Here is a 12,464-nt window from a genome sequence, read left to right on the forward strand (position 1 = left end):
CAGCAAGCCAGAAAAGCGAGGTAAGGTTTCACAAATCAGTATCTCTGCTTTATGTTGCAGTGTTGTCTACAGTGTAGGCAGTGACGTCAGCACTGGCTTAACTGATACCTCCCACTGAGTGGAACAAGAGGGAATCAAATTTGTGGTTTGACATCATTTGACACTGATGCACACTGAATAAAAATAGATACAAATAGTTTGTTAATGGAGAAAATGCAACTCAATCTGTGCATGTGATCTGCTCAAAACTGGATGAATAATACTGTATAATGCATGAGGACTGAAATGCGACATAGACAAGTTGCAAACGTCCTAAATTTCTTGCACATTTTCCCCCTGTGTCTCTGCCTGCTCTCAGTCTCTGATGGAAGTAGACGAGGTGGTGTGTTTACCAAGGTTGTCCCGAGTCGCTGTGTGCGGCGGTACCCATGGCAACGAGCTGTCTGGTGTGTACTTGGTGAGAGAGCTGCTGAAAGCGAAGAAGAAGGTGATGAAGGAGGAGGAGGAAGAGGAGGCTGTGTCAGTGCTGATGGTGCTGTCAAACCCACGGGCCATGCAGCAGTGCAGGAGATACATCGACACTGACCTGAACCGCTGCTTCACCCACGCCGCCCTGAAGTAAGGCGGCAGTGAGAGGTGATGAGGATGCTTATGTTTATAGTTCTGATGATGATGAGTTTTCTTTTTTGTATCTCTTGTTTCCCAGTGGACCCATGTCAGACATGGCTCCCTACGAGATGATCAGGTCCCGAGAACTGAACGCGATGCTGGGCCCCAAAGGCAGTCCCGAGGCGGTGGATCTTATTTGTGACCTCCACAACACCACTTCCAACATGGGCCTGTGTCTTATTGCGTACTCTGACTGTGACTGGATCTGCCTGCATATATTCAGACACCTTCAGGCAAGTCAAAACACTTAATATGCACAGAAGTCAAATTGATTCCTACGGCACATTTCAGAAACTTTCCAGAAGTCGGTTACATGAAAAGTGATAATGCTGGAAAAGTTAAGTCTGATATGTCTTTTTCAGAGGCAGATGCCGGATATACCAATGAGGTACATCCATTTTGATGTCTCCAGTAAAGAATCATATTCTCTTGATTCAGTGGGAAAACATGGTTTTGGTAAGATTTTCATTTTCACTACAAACTACTTATTTGAAGGACAAAAAGGTCGAATCGTTTCTGATGTTTGCCATCTAAAATCCGTTGTTTTTTTTTGGCAGCCATGGAGATCGGCCCTCAGCCCCACGGTGTTGTTAGGTCAAACATCTATACAACGATGAAAGCTGGCGTGCAGCATGTGCTCGACTGGGTCCGTTTCTTCAACTCAGGTATAATTAAACAGAGGTTACCAACGGAGCATTTTCATTTTGACTCCAAAATGTGTTGTAAACTTTCTCGTGAATTTTTTTAAACCCTCATTGAACATCCTTAGGGCCTCTTTAGCTTGTTCTGCCTTTCTCTTCAGGTACTATTTTTGAAGGAGGATTTGTGGACGTGTTCACCCTGGTTAAACACCTTGACTACCCACGAGACTGTGAGACTCACAACATCACAGCAGCCATTCATCCTCAACTCCAGGTACAGTCTGAAACGTATTTGTAGCTTTGGTATTTAAAGACCAGACTGCCCTTTGTCAGATTTAAATGCTACTGAGCCCAGTTATGTAAGTTTGGATTAACCAGGGAGTGGATAAAACAACAAACAAAATGAACGTAAACTACCCGACAATAAAGAACAGGACAGCTTTACTTGACCACAAAAGAAGCAAGGCTTTTTAGCCAAATAAAAATAATAAACTTTTATTAAAAGGTGTCCTATACAATGTCTGGATGTGACCTCGCCCGTTGTACATAACACATTAAAATCTTATGCAGGATTAGTCACAACACAGGGTGGGGCCTCTTCCTGTGAAATGTTTTCATACCAATAAGCAACCGTGACGTCTACAACATGGTTTTCATACCATTACAAATCTACTGTTATCAAACAGCTGTTCATTTACAGAGTGGGTTAAATGCATCCAACTTTCTTTAACCAGAAACTCGATTATGTGGGAAACTTTTCTTAAAGGATGACTCATCAAATCATCGGCATCTATCTCGCAGGTCTTTTAATTTATGAATAATTTTATGGGTCATTCAGGATGAAATTTGATATTAATTAGAGAGACCACAGAATAAGATGCTGAGTTGGTACATTTGTAATTATTTTATTGCGAATTTAACTCCTAGTGTAAGCTGGAGAGTATTTTTTAAAAGTAAATGAATATTTACTGAAGTTTAAACTGAGCTTTTCTTTCATGAAAATTCCCATTTTCTCTACAATGCCCAATTACACAATGCTTTCAAGGAAACGTCCTTAAAAATTATGTCGACGTTACCAACCCATTAATTAAAGTGTTTAAATTTTTTTCCTTTGTCCAAAGTTTTTGCTTTGTCCACCTGCTTCTACTACTGAACGTGTAGGGTACTGGTAACTATGATGATAGTGCCTGATAATAAAGCCTTGTCCTTGTTCATGACTTGTGCAACAAGTAGGCTCACTATAAATAACCAGCATTGTGATTATCACAATGCAAGTTTCTGTTGAAACTACCTGACAGGTACTGATTAAGGTAAGACAAATTTTAAGATTGTACTTTTTGGCAGCAACCATGTCAGTTAGGGAGGAGTGTATCTACAGTTTGTCTTCTGCCATGATTATAAATCAGTAAACACAACCATGAAGCACCTCGTGACCATTATGAACATGATTTTTTTTTTTCTGATTTTAAAATGGCTGCTTACCCGCATAGAAAAACAAGTCTTTAAGACTTGATGGAGCGACACCAAATTGCTGCAACATCCTGATAACGTTCATTGTGAAAAGAAAGAAGATACAAAACCTCACATATAATAGTGGATATTGCCTTAGAAATTTTAAAGCTAACAGGTGTTGTTCTTTATCAGCCTATTTGTCTGCCTTTCCCCAACAGGACCGAGACTTCTGCCTGCTCTACCCTGAAGATGCGCTGTTCCAGACTTTCTCAGGTGAAACACTGAGGTATAAAGGCACTGAACCTCTTTATCCTTTCTTTATCAATGAATGTGCTTATTACGAGAAGGGCATCGCTCTCTCCCTGGCAAGAAAGAGGCACGTGATGATCCCTGCAATCCGGGTGCAGACAGAGCAGGAGCAGCAAGCTGACGAACAGAGATTTACGTCGGAAGAAGAAGAGGAGTGAGGGTGGGCCTTTAAAACACAACGACACTGATGTGACTGTGAAATAAATTTTAAAAAATGCTTTTATTGAAACGACAGCAGTTGCTTGGAACACGCACCACTGCATGTCCGCACTTGCATACACTCACACACAATATTTAAGTGTACAATTACTGACTGTTTCAGCTCACAACTGGAGAATGAACAACACATTCACTGTAGATTCACAAAAGCACAGTCATACAGCTGATATATTTACGCTCCTGTGGATACAAGGGAGAGAGCAATTTCTTGTGCTGAAAGGCTCAATATGTCAAATACGATCTGATTAATCAGACCATAATCAGACAACACATTATGCATTATTTCACAAACATTCATACATTTCATGAAACCTTGTGAGTGTTGTTACTCTATATATTTATGGACACATATAGCATGTTTTAAAGGGTAATAACAGTGTTGTTTTTTCTAAATGTATTTTAATTAGTGGGACATTTACATTCTCAAAAAATAGAAATTCACTACGAAGCACTACAGCACTAGTCAGGATATGTTCAAAAATAATTTAAGTGCAAAGCAATACTGTAGCTTAATATGGCCTTTGAAGTACATTCATAATGCCTAACAGGGAAACCCTATTTCCCTTAAATCCTGTTGATTTAGTTCATTTGTTTGTTTTTGTCCATAATGGTGATAGCAAAAAGGAATTAATAAAAAAAAAATAGAGGAACAATATAAACCAAATAAATAACAATAAACATAACTAAATTCACAAAAAGAATGTGGAAATCAATGTATATGAGCATATGAGGTCAACAAAACAAAACACAAAATGTTGAAGAATTACTACAATGTTATACATCATGACATTTTTCGAGTTTTCTACAAAAGTCTACAAAATCAATCAAAACATTAAAAATATTAATGAAAATATCAAAGAAAACAATAATCATAAACACGGTCTGGCCTTAAGCATTGCCATAAATAAATAAATGTCACTTAAGTCGAAAGTCAATAAATATCTTAAGGTATCTGTCATGGTGCTGTGCTGCACAGACATACTCAGGGTGTGTCCTGAACGTTACCCCCCGAGTGTTTTCCTAAGTGCAACAAAGGGAGAATGTCACCGCACCCAGCTCTCATTCTGCGTGTGAGCAGATGTTCAACAGGTTTAAAAATTTCAACCAGAAGAGGTCAGTGAAACAGCCGGTGTGTCCCAGTTCAATACCACATAGAATACTACACGTCATGCACTGCTGTACATACAGTATACTGCTTTTCTTAGTGGCTGGAAATCATACAAAGTTATTAGATACACAGTTATTTTTCGGATATTTTAATTCTTTCATTAGAAAGTGAAAGTGTAGAAGGACAGAAAACACTGGAAGAGAGTGAAGGGGAATGACACGCAGCAAATGGTTCATCCAACATCCCTATAATCAAATCTGACAGGGCAAGAGACTGCCTCAATGGCACTGTGGGAAACTGAAGCAAAACTGAAAGAGAGCACATATGAAGTGTCCCTCATTGCACAAGAAAAATGCAACAACAGGTCAAAGCTGAACCTGTTTGGGTAAATCATTTACTTTTGTTTTCTCATCCAAATAAGTTTGTCTAACGTGGGGATTTGTTTAAAATGGCTCTGATCATGTTAAGCTTCATGTTTCTTGTCCTGTCAAAATTATTTTTAAGTGATGTTGCTGCATTGCCAATTATCTGCAATTCATTTGAAAGTGTAGTCTTACTATTACCCACAGAGGTGGTGGCCAAAACTATGAAAATAAACCACAATTATCCTTTGATATAGTTATTTCTTGGATGAAAATGCACTAAATATTTTATTGAATCAATGTGTAGTATGAAACTGGGACACAGCTAATGCTTCTCAGCTTGCTGTTACTCTGAACCAAACATATGCTGTAATATTCACTTTTTTCTGGTTGACCTTTTTCAAACCAATTCCATAACCCCTCGAGAGATAAAAATCAAATCTTTTAATGCAGCAGATAGGGTCATCATTATAGAGTACATGCACTTTAATCCATCAGAGGGCAAAACGCACAGATTAACCCACATCCTATTCCTCTGAGATCATTATAAAATGCATCTTGGTGTCAGAGTGGGGTATGAATTTAAACACGGCAGAGATCTCAAGTCTATGCCACTCGGTACGCAGTCATGCGGTAGTAGTTCTGACTGTGGCTGCGAGCCGCCCACACCAGCAGCGCGGCGGCCATCATATGGAGCGGTGAGGAAATGAGGGCCAAGTAGAGGGACCAGCCCAGAGAGCCGTCCACCTTATCAGGCAGCATGGACACCCTGTGGAGCAGGTCCATCCCTGCCAGGTAGCAGCACACTGTGGCTAAGGTGCAGAGACCTGCAGGGCACACGATGAGGGGGTGTTAAGGAGAGACGAATTCAGCTGTGATAGGATTTCCTGGCTAACCAGATTTTCAGGTATTATGCAGAAATTTTTGTGTTTGATGTTTCATATACATTTTTAAAATGTCATTTCTGGCTGCTGTAGCTGAAACAAAACCACCTTTGTTTCTGTTTTTCTTTTCTGATGCAGGTCAAGGTAAGTTACTTTCCTCAGGCTGTTGTTAACTCCCTAATTTAACGCTTTGATGACAAATATGAAAACCTGGCAGTCACAAGTAAGTGGCTGAACATGTCTTACCAGCCAGCAGGTGAAGTACTCCAATGCCCAGGGTGGGGGTGAGGCTTCGGCAGAGGCAGGCACAGAACCCAGTCAGGCCTGCCAACACCACCAGGCCCAGAGACACCAATGGCAGCAGAAACTGGCACCTCCACAGGTCTAAACATGCAGACACAGGAAGGAATGAGTCAGTGAACATCCCAGTAACTGAGGCCTTCATTTACTCACCTTCTGTTGTGAGACAGAGGACAGTGTCCTGACTGGGGACAATGTATCATTCAGCATCACATATTGGTCATAATTAATGCACTACGTAGAGAAGAAGCTGAATCTGGTTCAAGTTTACAGCTCACAGCTTCAAGCAACTTATACCATTTAAATATGAGTGAACTTGTAGTGAGTGAACTTACATGTGCGCAGCATGTCCTCTCCACTGTTGTGGTTCCCTGGTTCTTTGTACTTGGGAACAAACTGCTGAGGTAGAGTGAAGCTTCGACACTCCAGCGCCATTTTGGCATCTGAAAGAGGTTATTTTTTTAAAGAACCAGTGTCTGAGCATGTATTTGTATGTTTTGTACATGAATAAACTTTGTTTCAATCTTTTTTCACATTCCATGGGGAAACTGGTTGCTTTTAATTTCACACTCTTTATTTATATGTTGTATAAATGGAGTAAAATACACAAATATAGTATTGTACTTAAAATGATTAAATTTATCCAGGTCTTTAAAAGATAGTCGGGTATTTGTTTTTCAGAACATTTGATGCCTTGATCAGTGACTCAAGTGGTATTAAAAGGAAATATACAACGCATAATCAAAGGCTGATTAATTCCCACCTGCCGGTTGCAGAATGAGCCACACCTGTGACATCCACAGACAAGGTGGGGCTCATAATTGGACGGCAGCTCTAGCGTGTTAAGCTTCAGGGTTACAAAACTAATGACTCACCTCTTTGTTGGAGTTACATTGGACAACGTTGTGCAGGTGCGGTCAGTTGTATAAACTTACCTGGCTCCTTGTACCAGTGAGCGTTGGCCGGAACGAGCACACACCGCCACCAGAGGCCCACAGTCCCGTTGAGGCGGAACAGGGTGTCGCTGTAAGTTTTCTCATCAAACTCTCCGTCCATGAACTCCTCATACAGCGAGCGCAGCTCGGACACGTTGGCCTCTCCGCGCACGGTGGGGCTGCTGTACTGGTACCAGTGCTGCGTCCCGATGGCCACCGACAGATACACGGTGGCCAGTATGCTTAGCACACAGGCGATGACCAGAGCTGTGGCGTAGCGGTTGTCAACCATTGTTCACCGCGTCAAAGGGGATTAAGTTGATGCCAGCGGTCAATCGTCGCGCATCAATATGATCAATCTGCGATGCTTCCTGTCACTCACCCTTATCCGAGCCACTCTGGCATCGCCGAGTCTGCTAAAGATACAGTGCAACAGCCAAAGACGGGCTTTTATCTTACTGACTTACACTCATCTTCAGTGCATAACAGTCAGCGTCAGCAGCCCTGCAGCCCGGCTTGGATGCGCCATCTGTTCCCTTGTCCCACTTCCACAGATGGTGGGTGGCCCGACGCTGCGACAGATCTCACACAGCTATAGACGGCAATAACAGCCCCTAGTCCTCAGCAACGAATTTAAAACGGGCCTGTGTTATAACATACGTTATGTCCGAGGCAGCAGCAGCAGCTTGGAAAATGCAAATTGCATGGGTATGTTTTGGACAGCAGGGTGATGCCGGCTGCATCCAGGACGATAGGAGTTGTAAACATACTAATCCATGTGTTTTCCTCTTCCGGTTCCGCCGATCAGCAGCGTGTGCATCATCTATTCCATCGTCGTTACTAGGAGGGCAGTAAATAAATTGAAAATAAATTTATAGTGTTATCATCATTATAATCATTTGAGACCATGGTCAACATTTTCAACACTGAAAATAACTAAAATTTCTTGGTGTTGTTCTAATATTGTTTTAAAACCTTCTCTTTGCTGCCAGGAATTCTAGTGGGAAAACTCCCAGAACATATGTGAAGGATCAGTGATAGCTATAGTGGTTTTCTGCTGCAGATGCGCTTTGTCTAGTATAACTGTCAGCTAGTGTTTGCTAACTTCACACAGGTATTAAAGTGTAACAGACACCCTGATCCCCTTTATCCACCAAATTTGCAAAAGACCACACGGGAGACAATTTCAATTTCAGCTTCAAAGATTTTATATTCTGATCATTGTAAAGTTTCTGACAGAAATGGAAAAAAACACAAGAAATCTGACAGAATAAAGTTAAGCACAATTACATGAATAGACTTAAATTAGATAAATTAGAAAACTGACACTGCAGTTTTTACACATATATCATGTGCACCATGACCTTTGATAAAACTAGAGGGTTGGAATGTGAAGCACACTATGACCTGCATGTGTTTCTTCATTTAAGGCACTTGTACCCTTTAAAATATGCTCTCTGTTCAGTCTCTATGCCATATTATACGATGCAATGTTATGAAGTGAAGCCTGAAAATTAATTTACCACTCATTTGGAGACAACAGAAAGGTTTAGATAATCTGAATTTCAAAGTAAAATAATGCCATTTTGAATAATCTTTCCTTTGAACAATATTTTGCTTGTACAAATTAAAAAAGATGTATCTTTGTTAGAAGACTGACACATTCAGATTCCACAACCTGCCTGTTTTAGAATAAAGCTAAGTCAGTATATGGAGAATGTGACTTGAAGGTTGTAGTTTGTAGTTTTACTTGTTTGGTGAACAGGACAAAAGAAAACAGCAACAGTAACTGACGTTAAATTAAATATTGCTATAGAACAGTACTAAGATATATTAGAACAGAAGTAAGATATATTTTTACAGTGATAATGTGATAGTGCAATTATTTTCTTACGTCCCAGGATTACAGAAAAACATAGTGTTGTTATATTGTTATTCCAGTGATGATTCAGTGGACCAGGAGCTTAGAGTTGCCTGTTTCATGCTGGACGTTCTCACACAGAAGCGTGTTCAGTTCGACAGACATACCTCATCCACTGTCATCAATCTGTGTGATCAGTGCAGAGTTCAGTTTGATAGTGAATTAATCTGAAGTCCTTTCTCATACCAGACACGGCAGTCATGTTAGGGAAGTCAGCTACTGTTGGCTTGACAGTAGCCATGACAACAGCACCAGGAAGGATGCAGTGACGAGACTTATGTTGTGGCTTACTCCACTTGAAGCTGTAAATGAGGAAAAAAGAAATCAAAACATTAGTTTAAGAAATAACCTAAATGTGCAGACTTTGAAGTTTTTTTTTTTAAATCAAGTAGATCTCAATATTTCTTACGTATGCCATTCACAGTGATGGAGCTGCCTTCGATATCAAAGCCGGTGACGGTTGCATTGAGCAAAACACTCGCAATCTGAGTGTTATTAGGAACAGATGTGCTTTGGAATCTAAGGTTCATGTCATTGATGACTGATCCATTTCTGCAGAAGGAGTAAAAAAAATACTGTGTGAAACATCAGGTTTTGGCCTCTATTCTCGAACTGTAACAAAGTGTTAACAAATTACCTGAATGCCACCACGTCCAGTGAATTGAAGGAAGTTGGGAATTCCTTTTGGAACAAAGGCTCAAGCTATAGGAAGAAGAAAACACTTTATATCTTTACACTTCTTATGTCTTTTTGTGATGTGAATTTATTTTGTCTTGAAATGTTCCTCCTGATGTCTGTCATCACTTACATAACTTAAAGGACAGAAAAAAGTAGGAACAAGCTGATGATGAAATGAAAGGATTATTTCCTGTACCTATTTCCTATACCTTACTGATATTTAATGACATGTGTTTATAGCATTTAAAACAATACACTAGATAATACAATAAACTGTACCCACAGGTTTTTAATTCTAAGGGGGACACTTGCCTGTGTCTTTATCATAGAGGCCCGGTTTCGAAAAGCAGCTGAGGTGGTGTCCCACAAGTCATTTGTAAATGTGTCCAGAACAGATCTGAAAGTCACCCGCCTAATTGTGATTGCTACAGTTGTAGGACTGGCAGTTGTGGTTGCAGCAGTAGTGGAACTGGCAGTGGTAGTTGCAGCAGTTGTAGTACTGGCAGTGGTAGTTGCAGCAGTGGTGGAACTGGCAGTTGTAGTTGCAGCAGTTGTAGGGTTGGCAGTTGTAGTTGCAGCAGTTGTAGGGTTGGCAGTTGCAAGTGAAGCACTTGTAAGATTGGCAGTTGTAGGTGTAGCAGTTGTAGCTGAATCTGCAACTGGACCAGCTGTAAAACATTTTTTTAGAGAGTAAATAAATATTAGTTTTCATTTACAATTTACTTCTGAAGTTGCTAATTTAATTGTCAATAAGAAATGATATACATTAGCATGCATTCTAGCTGTATACAAGGTAGCAAAGACAATATCTAGTACTGTGACACATGGCACTGCTGAATGGATGGATTGAGCCAACGCTAAAAAATGTTGAAGTTGTCTTAATGAATGTATTCGATGTCTCCATGTCTTAATTTTGCTGGTAACTCATTTAAAATCAGAGCATGAGCAGCACGTTATTTTAGAAAAACTGATGGCAGCAACAAATTCTATTGTGTTGTTTTTACTTACCAGTTAATGTGATTGTGCCAGCATTTATGGTCACGTTTAACATATCACTGGAAGTATTTACAGCTTGTACTAAGACTTCAGCTATGACACTGTTCCGTGGGAGTTCTTCAGTGTTATTAGTTGGATTGAACGCAATACCAATTTCTGCTTGAGTTGTGTTTGCTCTTGTTTGGCCTGGAGGAGCAGCCCTGTATCATAAAACCAAATGAGAGAAATGTCAAATAACAATATAAGACAACTGTTACTTTACCCAAATGTGAGATTTGAAAACAACAACACTGAAAGTTAAAAAAAAAAAACCAAAATTAGTGAACCACTATTAGAAAATGTTTTTTACCTGAATTCTTTCACAAAGCACCGGTTAAACCGAGAACTAAATCTCCTTCTGTATATGAAATTACACTGCAAAAAGAAAGCAAAATTGAGACCATTGGTAACTTTCAAGCACAATTAAAATGAATCAAAACAGAAATGCAAATTTAGCTAAAACTAAAATTGAGCCAAAACATTGTCCAGTCACTCGTGTGTAACAGTGACACAGTAAATGAAGTGTGTATTCAGTGTGAAATTGTACTCACCGCCCCTACAACTCGTTGCTCAAGATCTTTAAATCGACTGCTGCTTCGGTTATTAAGATCATCTGTAAATGGTTCAGCTGGCAAGTCTGCAGTGACAGTATAAACCGGTTCAGGAGCCAAGGTGGTTGTTGTATTCTCTGTAGTCATTGTTGGAACAGGTGTTGTTGTTATTGCTGTTGTTGTCATTATAACGTTGTTTGTTGGAGCCCCAGGAAGAACAGCTGCTGCAGGTGTTGATAAAGCAGGTGCTGCTGTTGATGGTGTTGTTGTTGGCACAACTGTTGTTGTCATTGTAACAGCGGTTGTAGCTGCTGCAGGTGTTGTTGTCAAAGCGGGTGTGGTTGCTGATGATGCTGCTGTCAGACCAGGAGTTGTTGTTGTTGATGCTGTTGTTGTGGTTGCAGCTGTTGATGCCACAGCTGTTGTTGGAGTAGAGACTGTCATTGCTGCAGGTGTTGATGTTTGTGCAGTTGTTGCAGGAGCAGGTGTTGTTGGTGGAACAGGAGTTGTAGTTTCTACAGATGTTGTTGTTGGAGCAGGTGTCGTTGTTTGTACAACTGCTGTTGCTGGAACAGGAGTTGTAGTTTCTAGAGGTGTTGTTGTTGGGGCAGGTGTTGTTTGTGCAGGTGTTGTTGTAGCGATAGAAATTGTTGGGGCAGATGTCGTTGTAGCAGCAGAAGTTGTTGGGGCAGTTGTTGATGCTGTTGTTGTTGTTGGCACAGGTGTTGTCATTGTAACAGTGGTTGGTAGTGCCCCAGGAGTTGTAGCTGCTATAGGCGTTGTTGTTAAAGCAGGTGTGGTTGCTGATGCTGCTGCTGTCAGACCAGGAGTTGTTGTTGCTGATGCTGTTGTTGTGGTTGCAGCTGTTGATGCCACAGCTGTTGTTGTTGGAGTAGAGACTGTCATTGCTGCAGGTGTTGATGTTTGTGCAGTTGTTGTAGGAGCAGGTGTTGTTGTTGGTGGAACAGGAGTTGTAGTTTCTACAGGTGTTGTTGGGGCAGGTGTTGTTTGTGCAGGTGTTGTAGCAATAGAAATTGTTGGGGCAGATGTCGTTGTAGCAGCAGAAGTTGTTGGGGCAGTTGTTGATGCTGTTGTTGTTGTTGGCACAGGTGTTGTCATTGTAACAGTGGTTGGTAGTGCTCCAGGAGTTGTAGCTGCTACAGGTGTTGTTGTTAAAGCAGGTGTGGTTGCTGATGATGATGCTGTCAGACCAGGAGTTGTTGTTGCTGATGCTGTTGTTGTGGCTGCAGCCGTTGATGCCACAGCTGTTGTTGGAGTAGAGACTGTCATTGCTGCAGGTGTTGATGATTGTACAATTGCTGGAACAGGAGTTGTAGTTTCTATGATAGTTGTTGTTGAAGCTGGTGTTGTAGAAGCAAGTGTTGTTGAAGAAGGTGTTG

General features: G+C 40.8%; 2 protein-coding genes across 2 annotated transcripts; one reads left to right on the top strand and one right to left on the bottom strand.

Moving 5' to 3' along the window:
- The first annotated feature begins 364 nt into the window (after positions 1 to 364).
- On the top strand, positions 365 to 3,229 carry LOC121177489 (N-acyl-aromatic-L-amino acid amidohydrolase (carboxylate-forming) B-like). The gene is made up of 6 exons (XM_041031817.1): positions 365 to 618; positions 707 to 902; positions 1,032 to 1,125; positions 1,227 to 1,334; positions 1,472 to 1,584; positions 2,981 to 3,229. The coding sequence occupies exons 1-6, from the start codon at positions 365 to 367 to the stop codon at positions 3,227 to 3,229; spliced, it is 1,014 nt and encodes a 337-aa protein (XP_040887751.1).
- A 2,137-nt stretch (positions 3,230 to 5,366) lies between these two features.
- Positions 5,367 to 7,171, bottom strand: LOC121177127 (claudin domain-containing protein 1-like). Its single transcript, XM_041031341.1, has 4 exons — positions 6,880 to 7,171; positions 6,280 to 6,387; positions 5,891 to 6,028; positions 5,367 to 5,587 (listed from the first exon to the last, which is right to left on the bottom strand). The coding sequence occupies exons 1-4, from the start codon at positions 7,169 to 7,171 to the stop codon at positions 5,367 to 5,369; spliced, it is 759 nt and encodes a 252-aa protein (XP_040887275.1).
- Positions 7,172 to 12,464: the final 5,293 nt, after the last annotated feature.

Source organism: Toxotes jaculatrix, chromosome 23, assembly GCF_017976425.1.
Source record: "Toxotes jaculatrix isolate fToxJac2 chromosome 23, fToxJac2.pri, whole genome shotgun sequence".
NCBI lineage: Eukaryota > Metazoa > Chordata > Actinopteri > Toxotidae > Toxotes > Toxotes jaculatrix.

Coding starts and splice junctions, on each gene's coding strand:
- LOC121177127 (XM_041031341.1), bottom strand. CDS start 7,171: ATGGTTGACAACCGCTACGCCACAGCTCTGGTCATCGCCTGTGTGCTA. Junction 6,029..6,279: donor AGAGGACATGCTGCGCACAT/GTAAGTTCACTC, acceptor CTGCATGTTTAG/ACCTGTGGAGGTGCCAGTTT. Junction 5,588..5,890: donor AGTACTTCACCTGCTGGCTG/GTAAGACATGTT, acceptor TGTGCCCTGCAG/GTCTCTGCACCTTAGCCACA.
- LOC121177489 (XM_041031817.1), top strand. CDS start 365: ATGGAAGTAGACGAGGTGGTGTGTTTACCAAGGTTGTCCCGAGTCGCT. Junction 619..706: donor TTCACCCACGCCGCCCTGAA/GTAAGGCGGCAG, acceptor CTTGTTTCCCAG/TGGACCCATGTCAGACATGG. Junction 1,585..2,980: donor CCATTCATCCTCAACTCCAG/GTACAGTCTGAA, acceptor TTTCCCCAACAG/GACCGAGACTTCTGCCTGCT.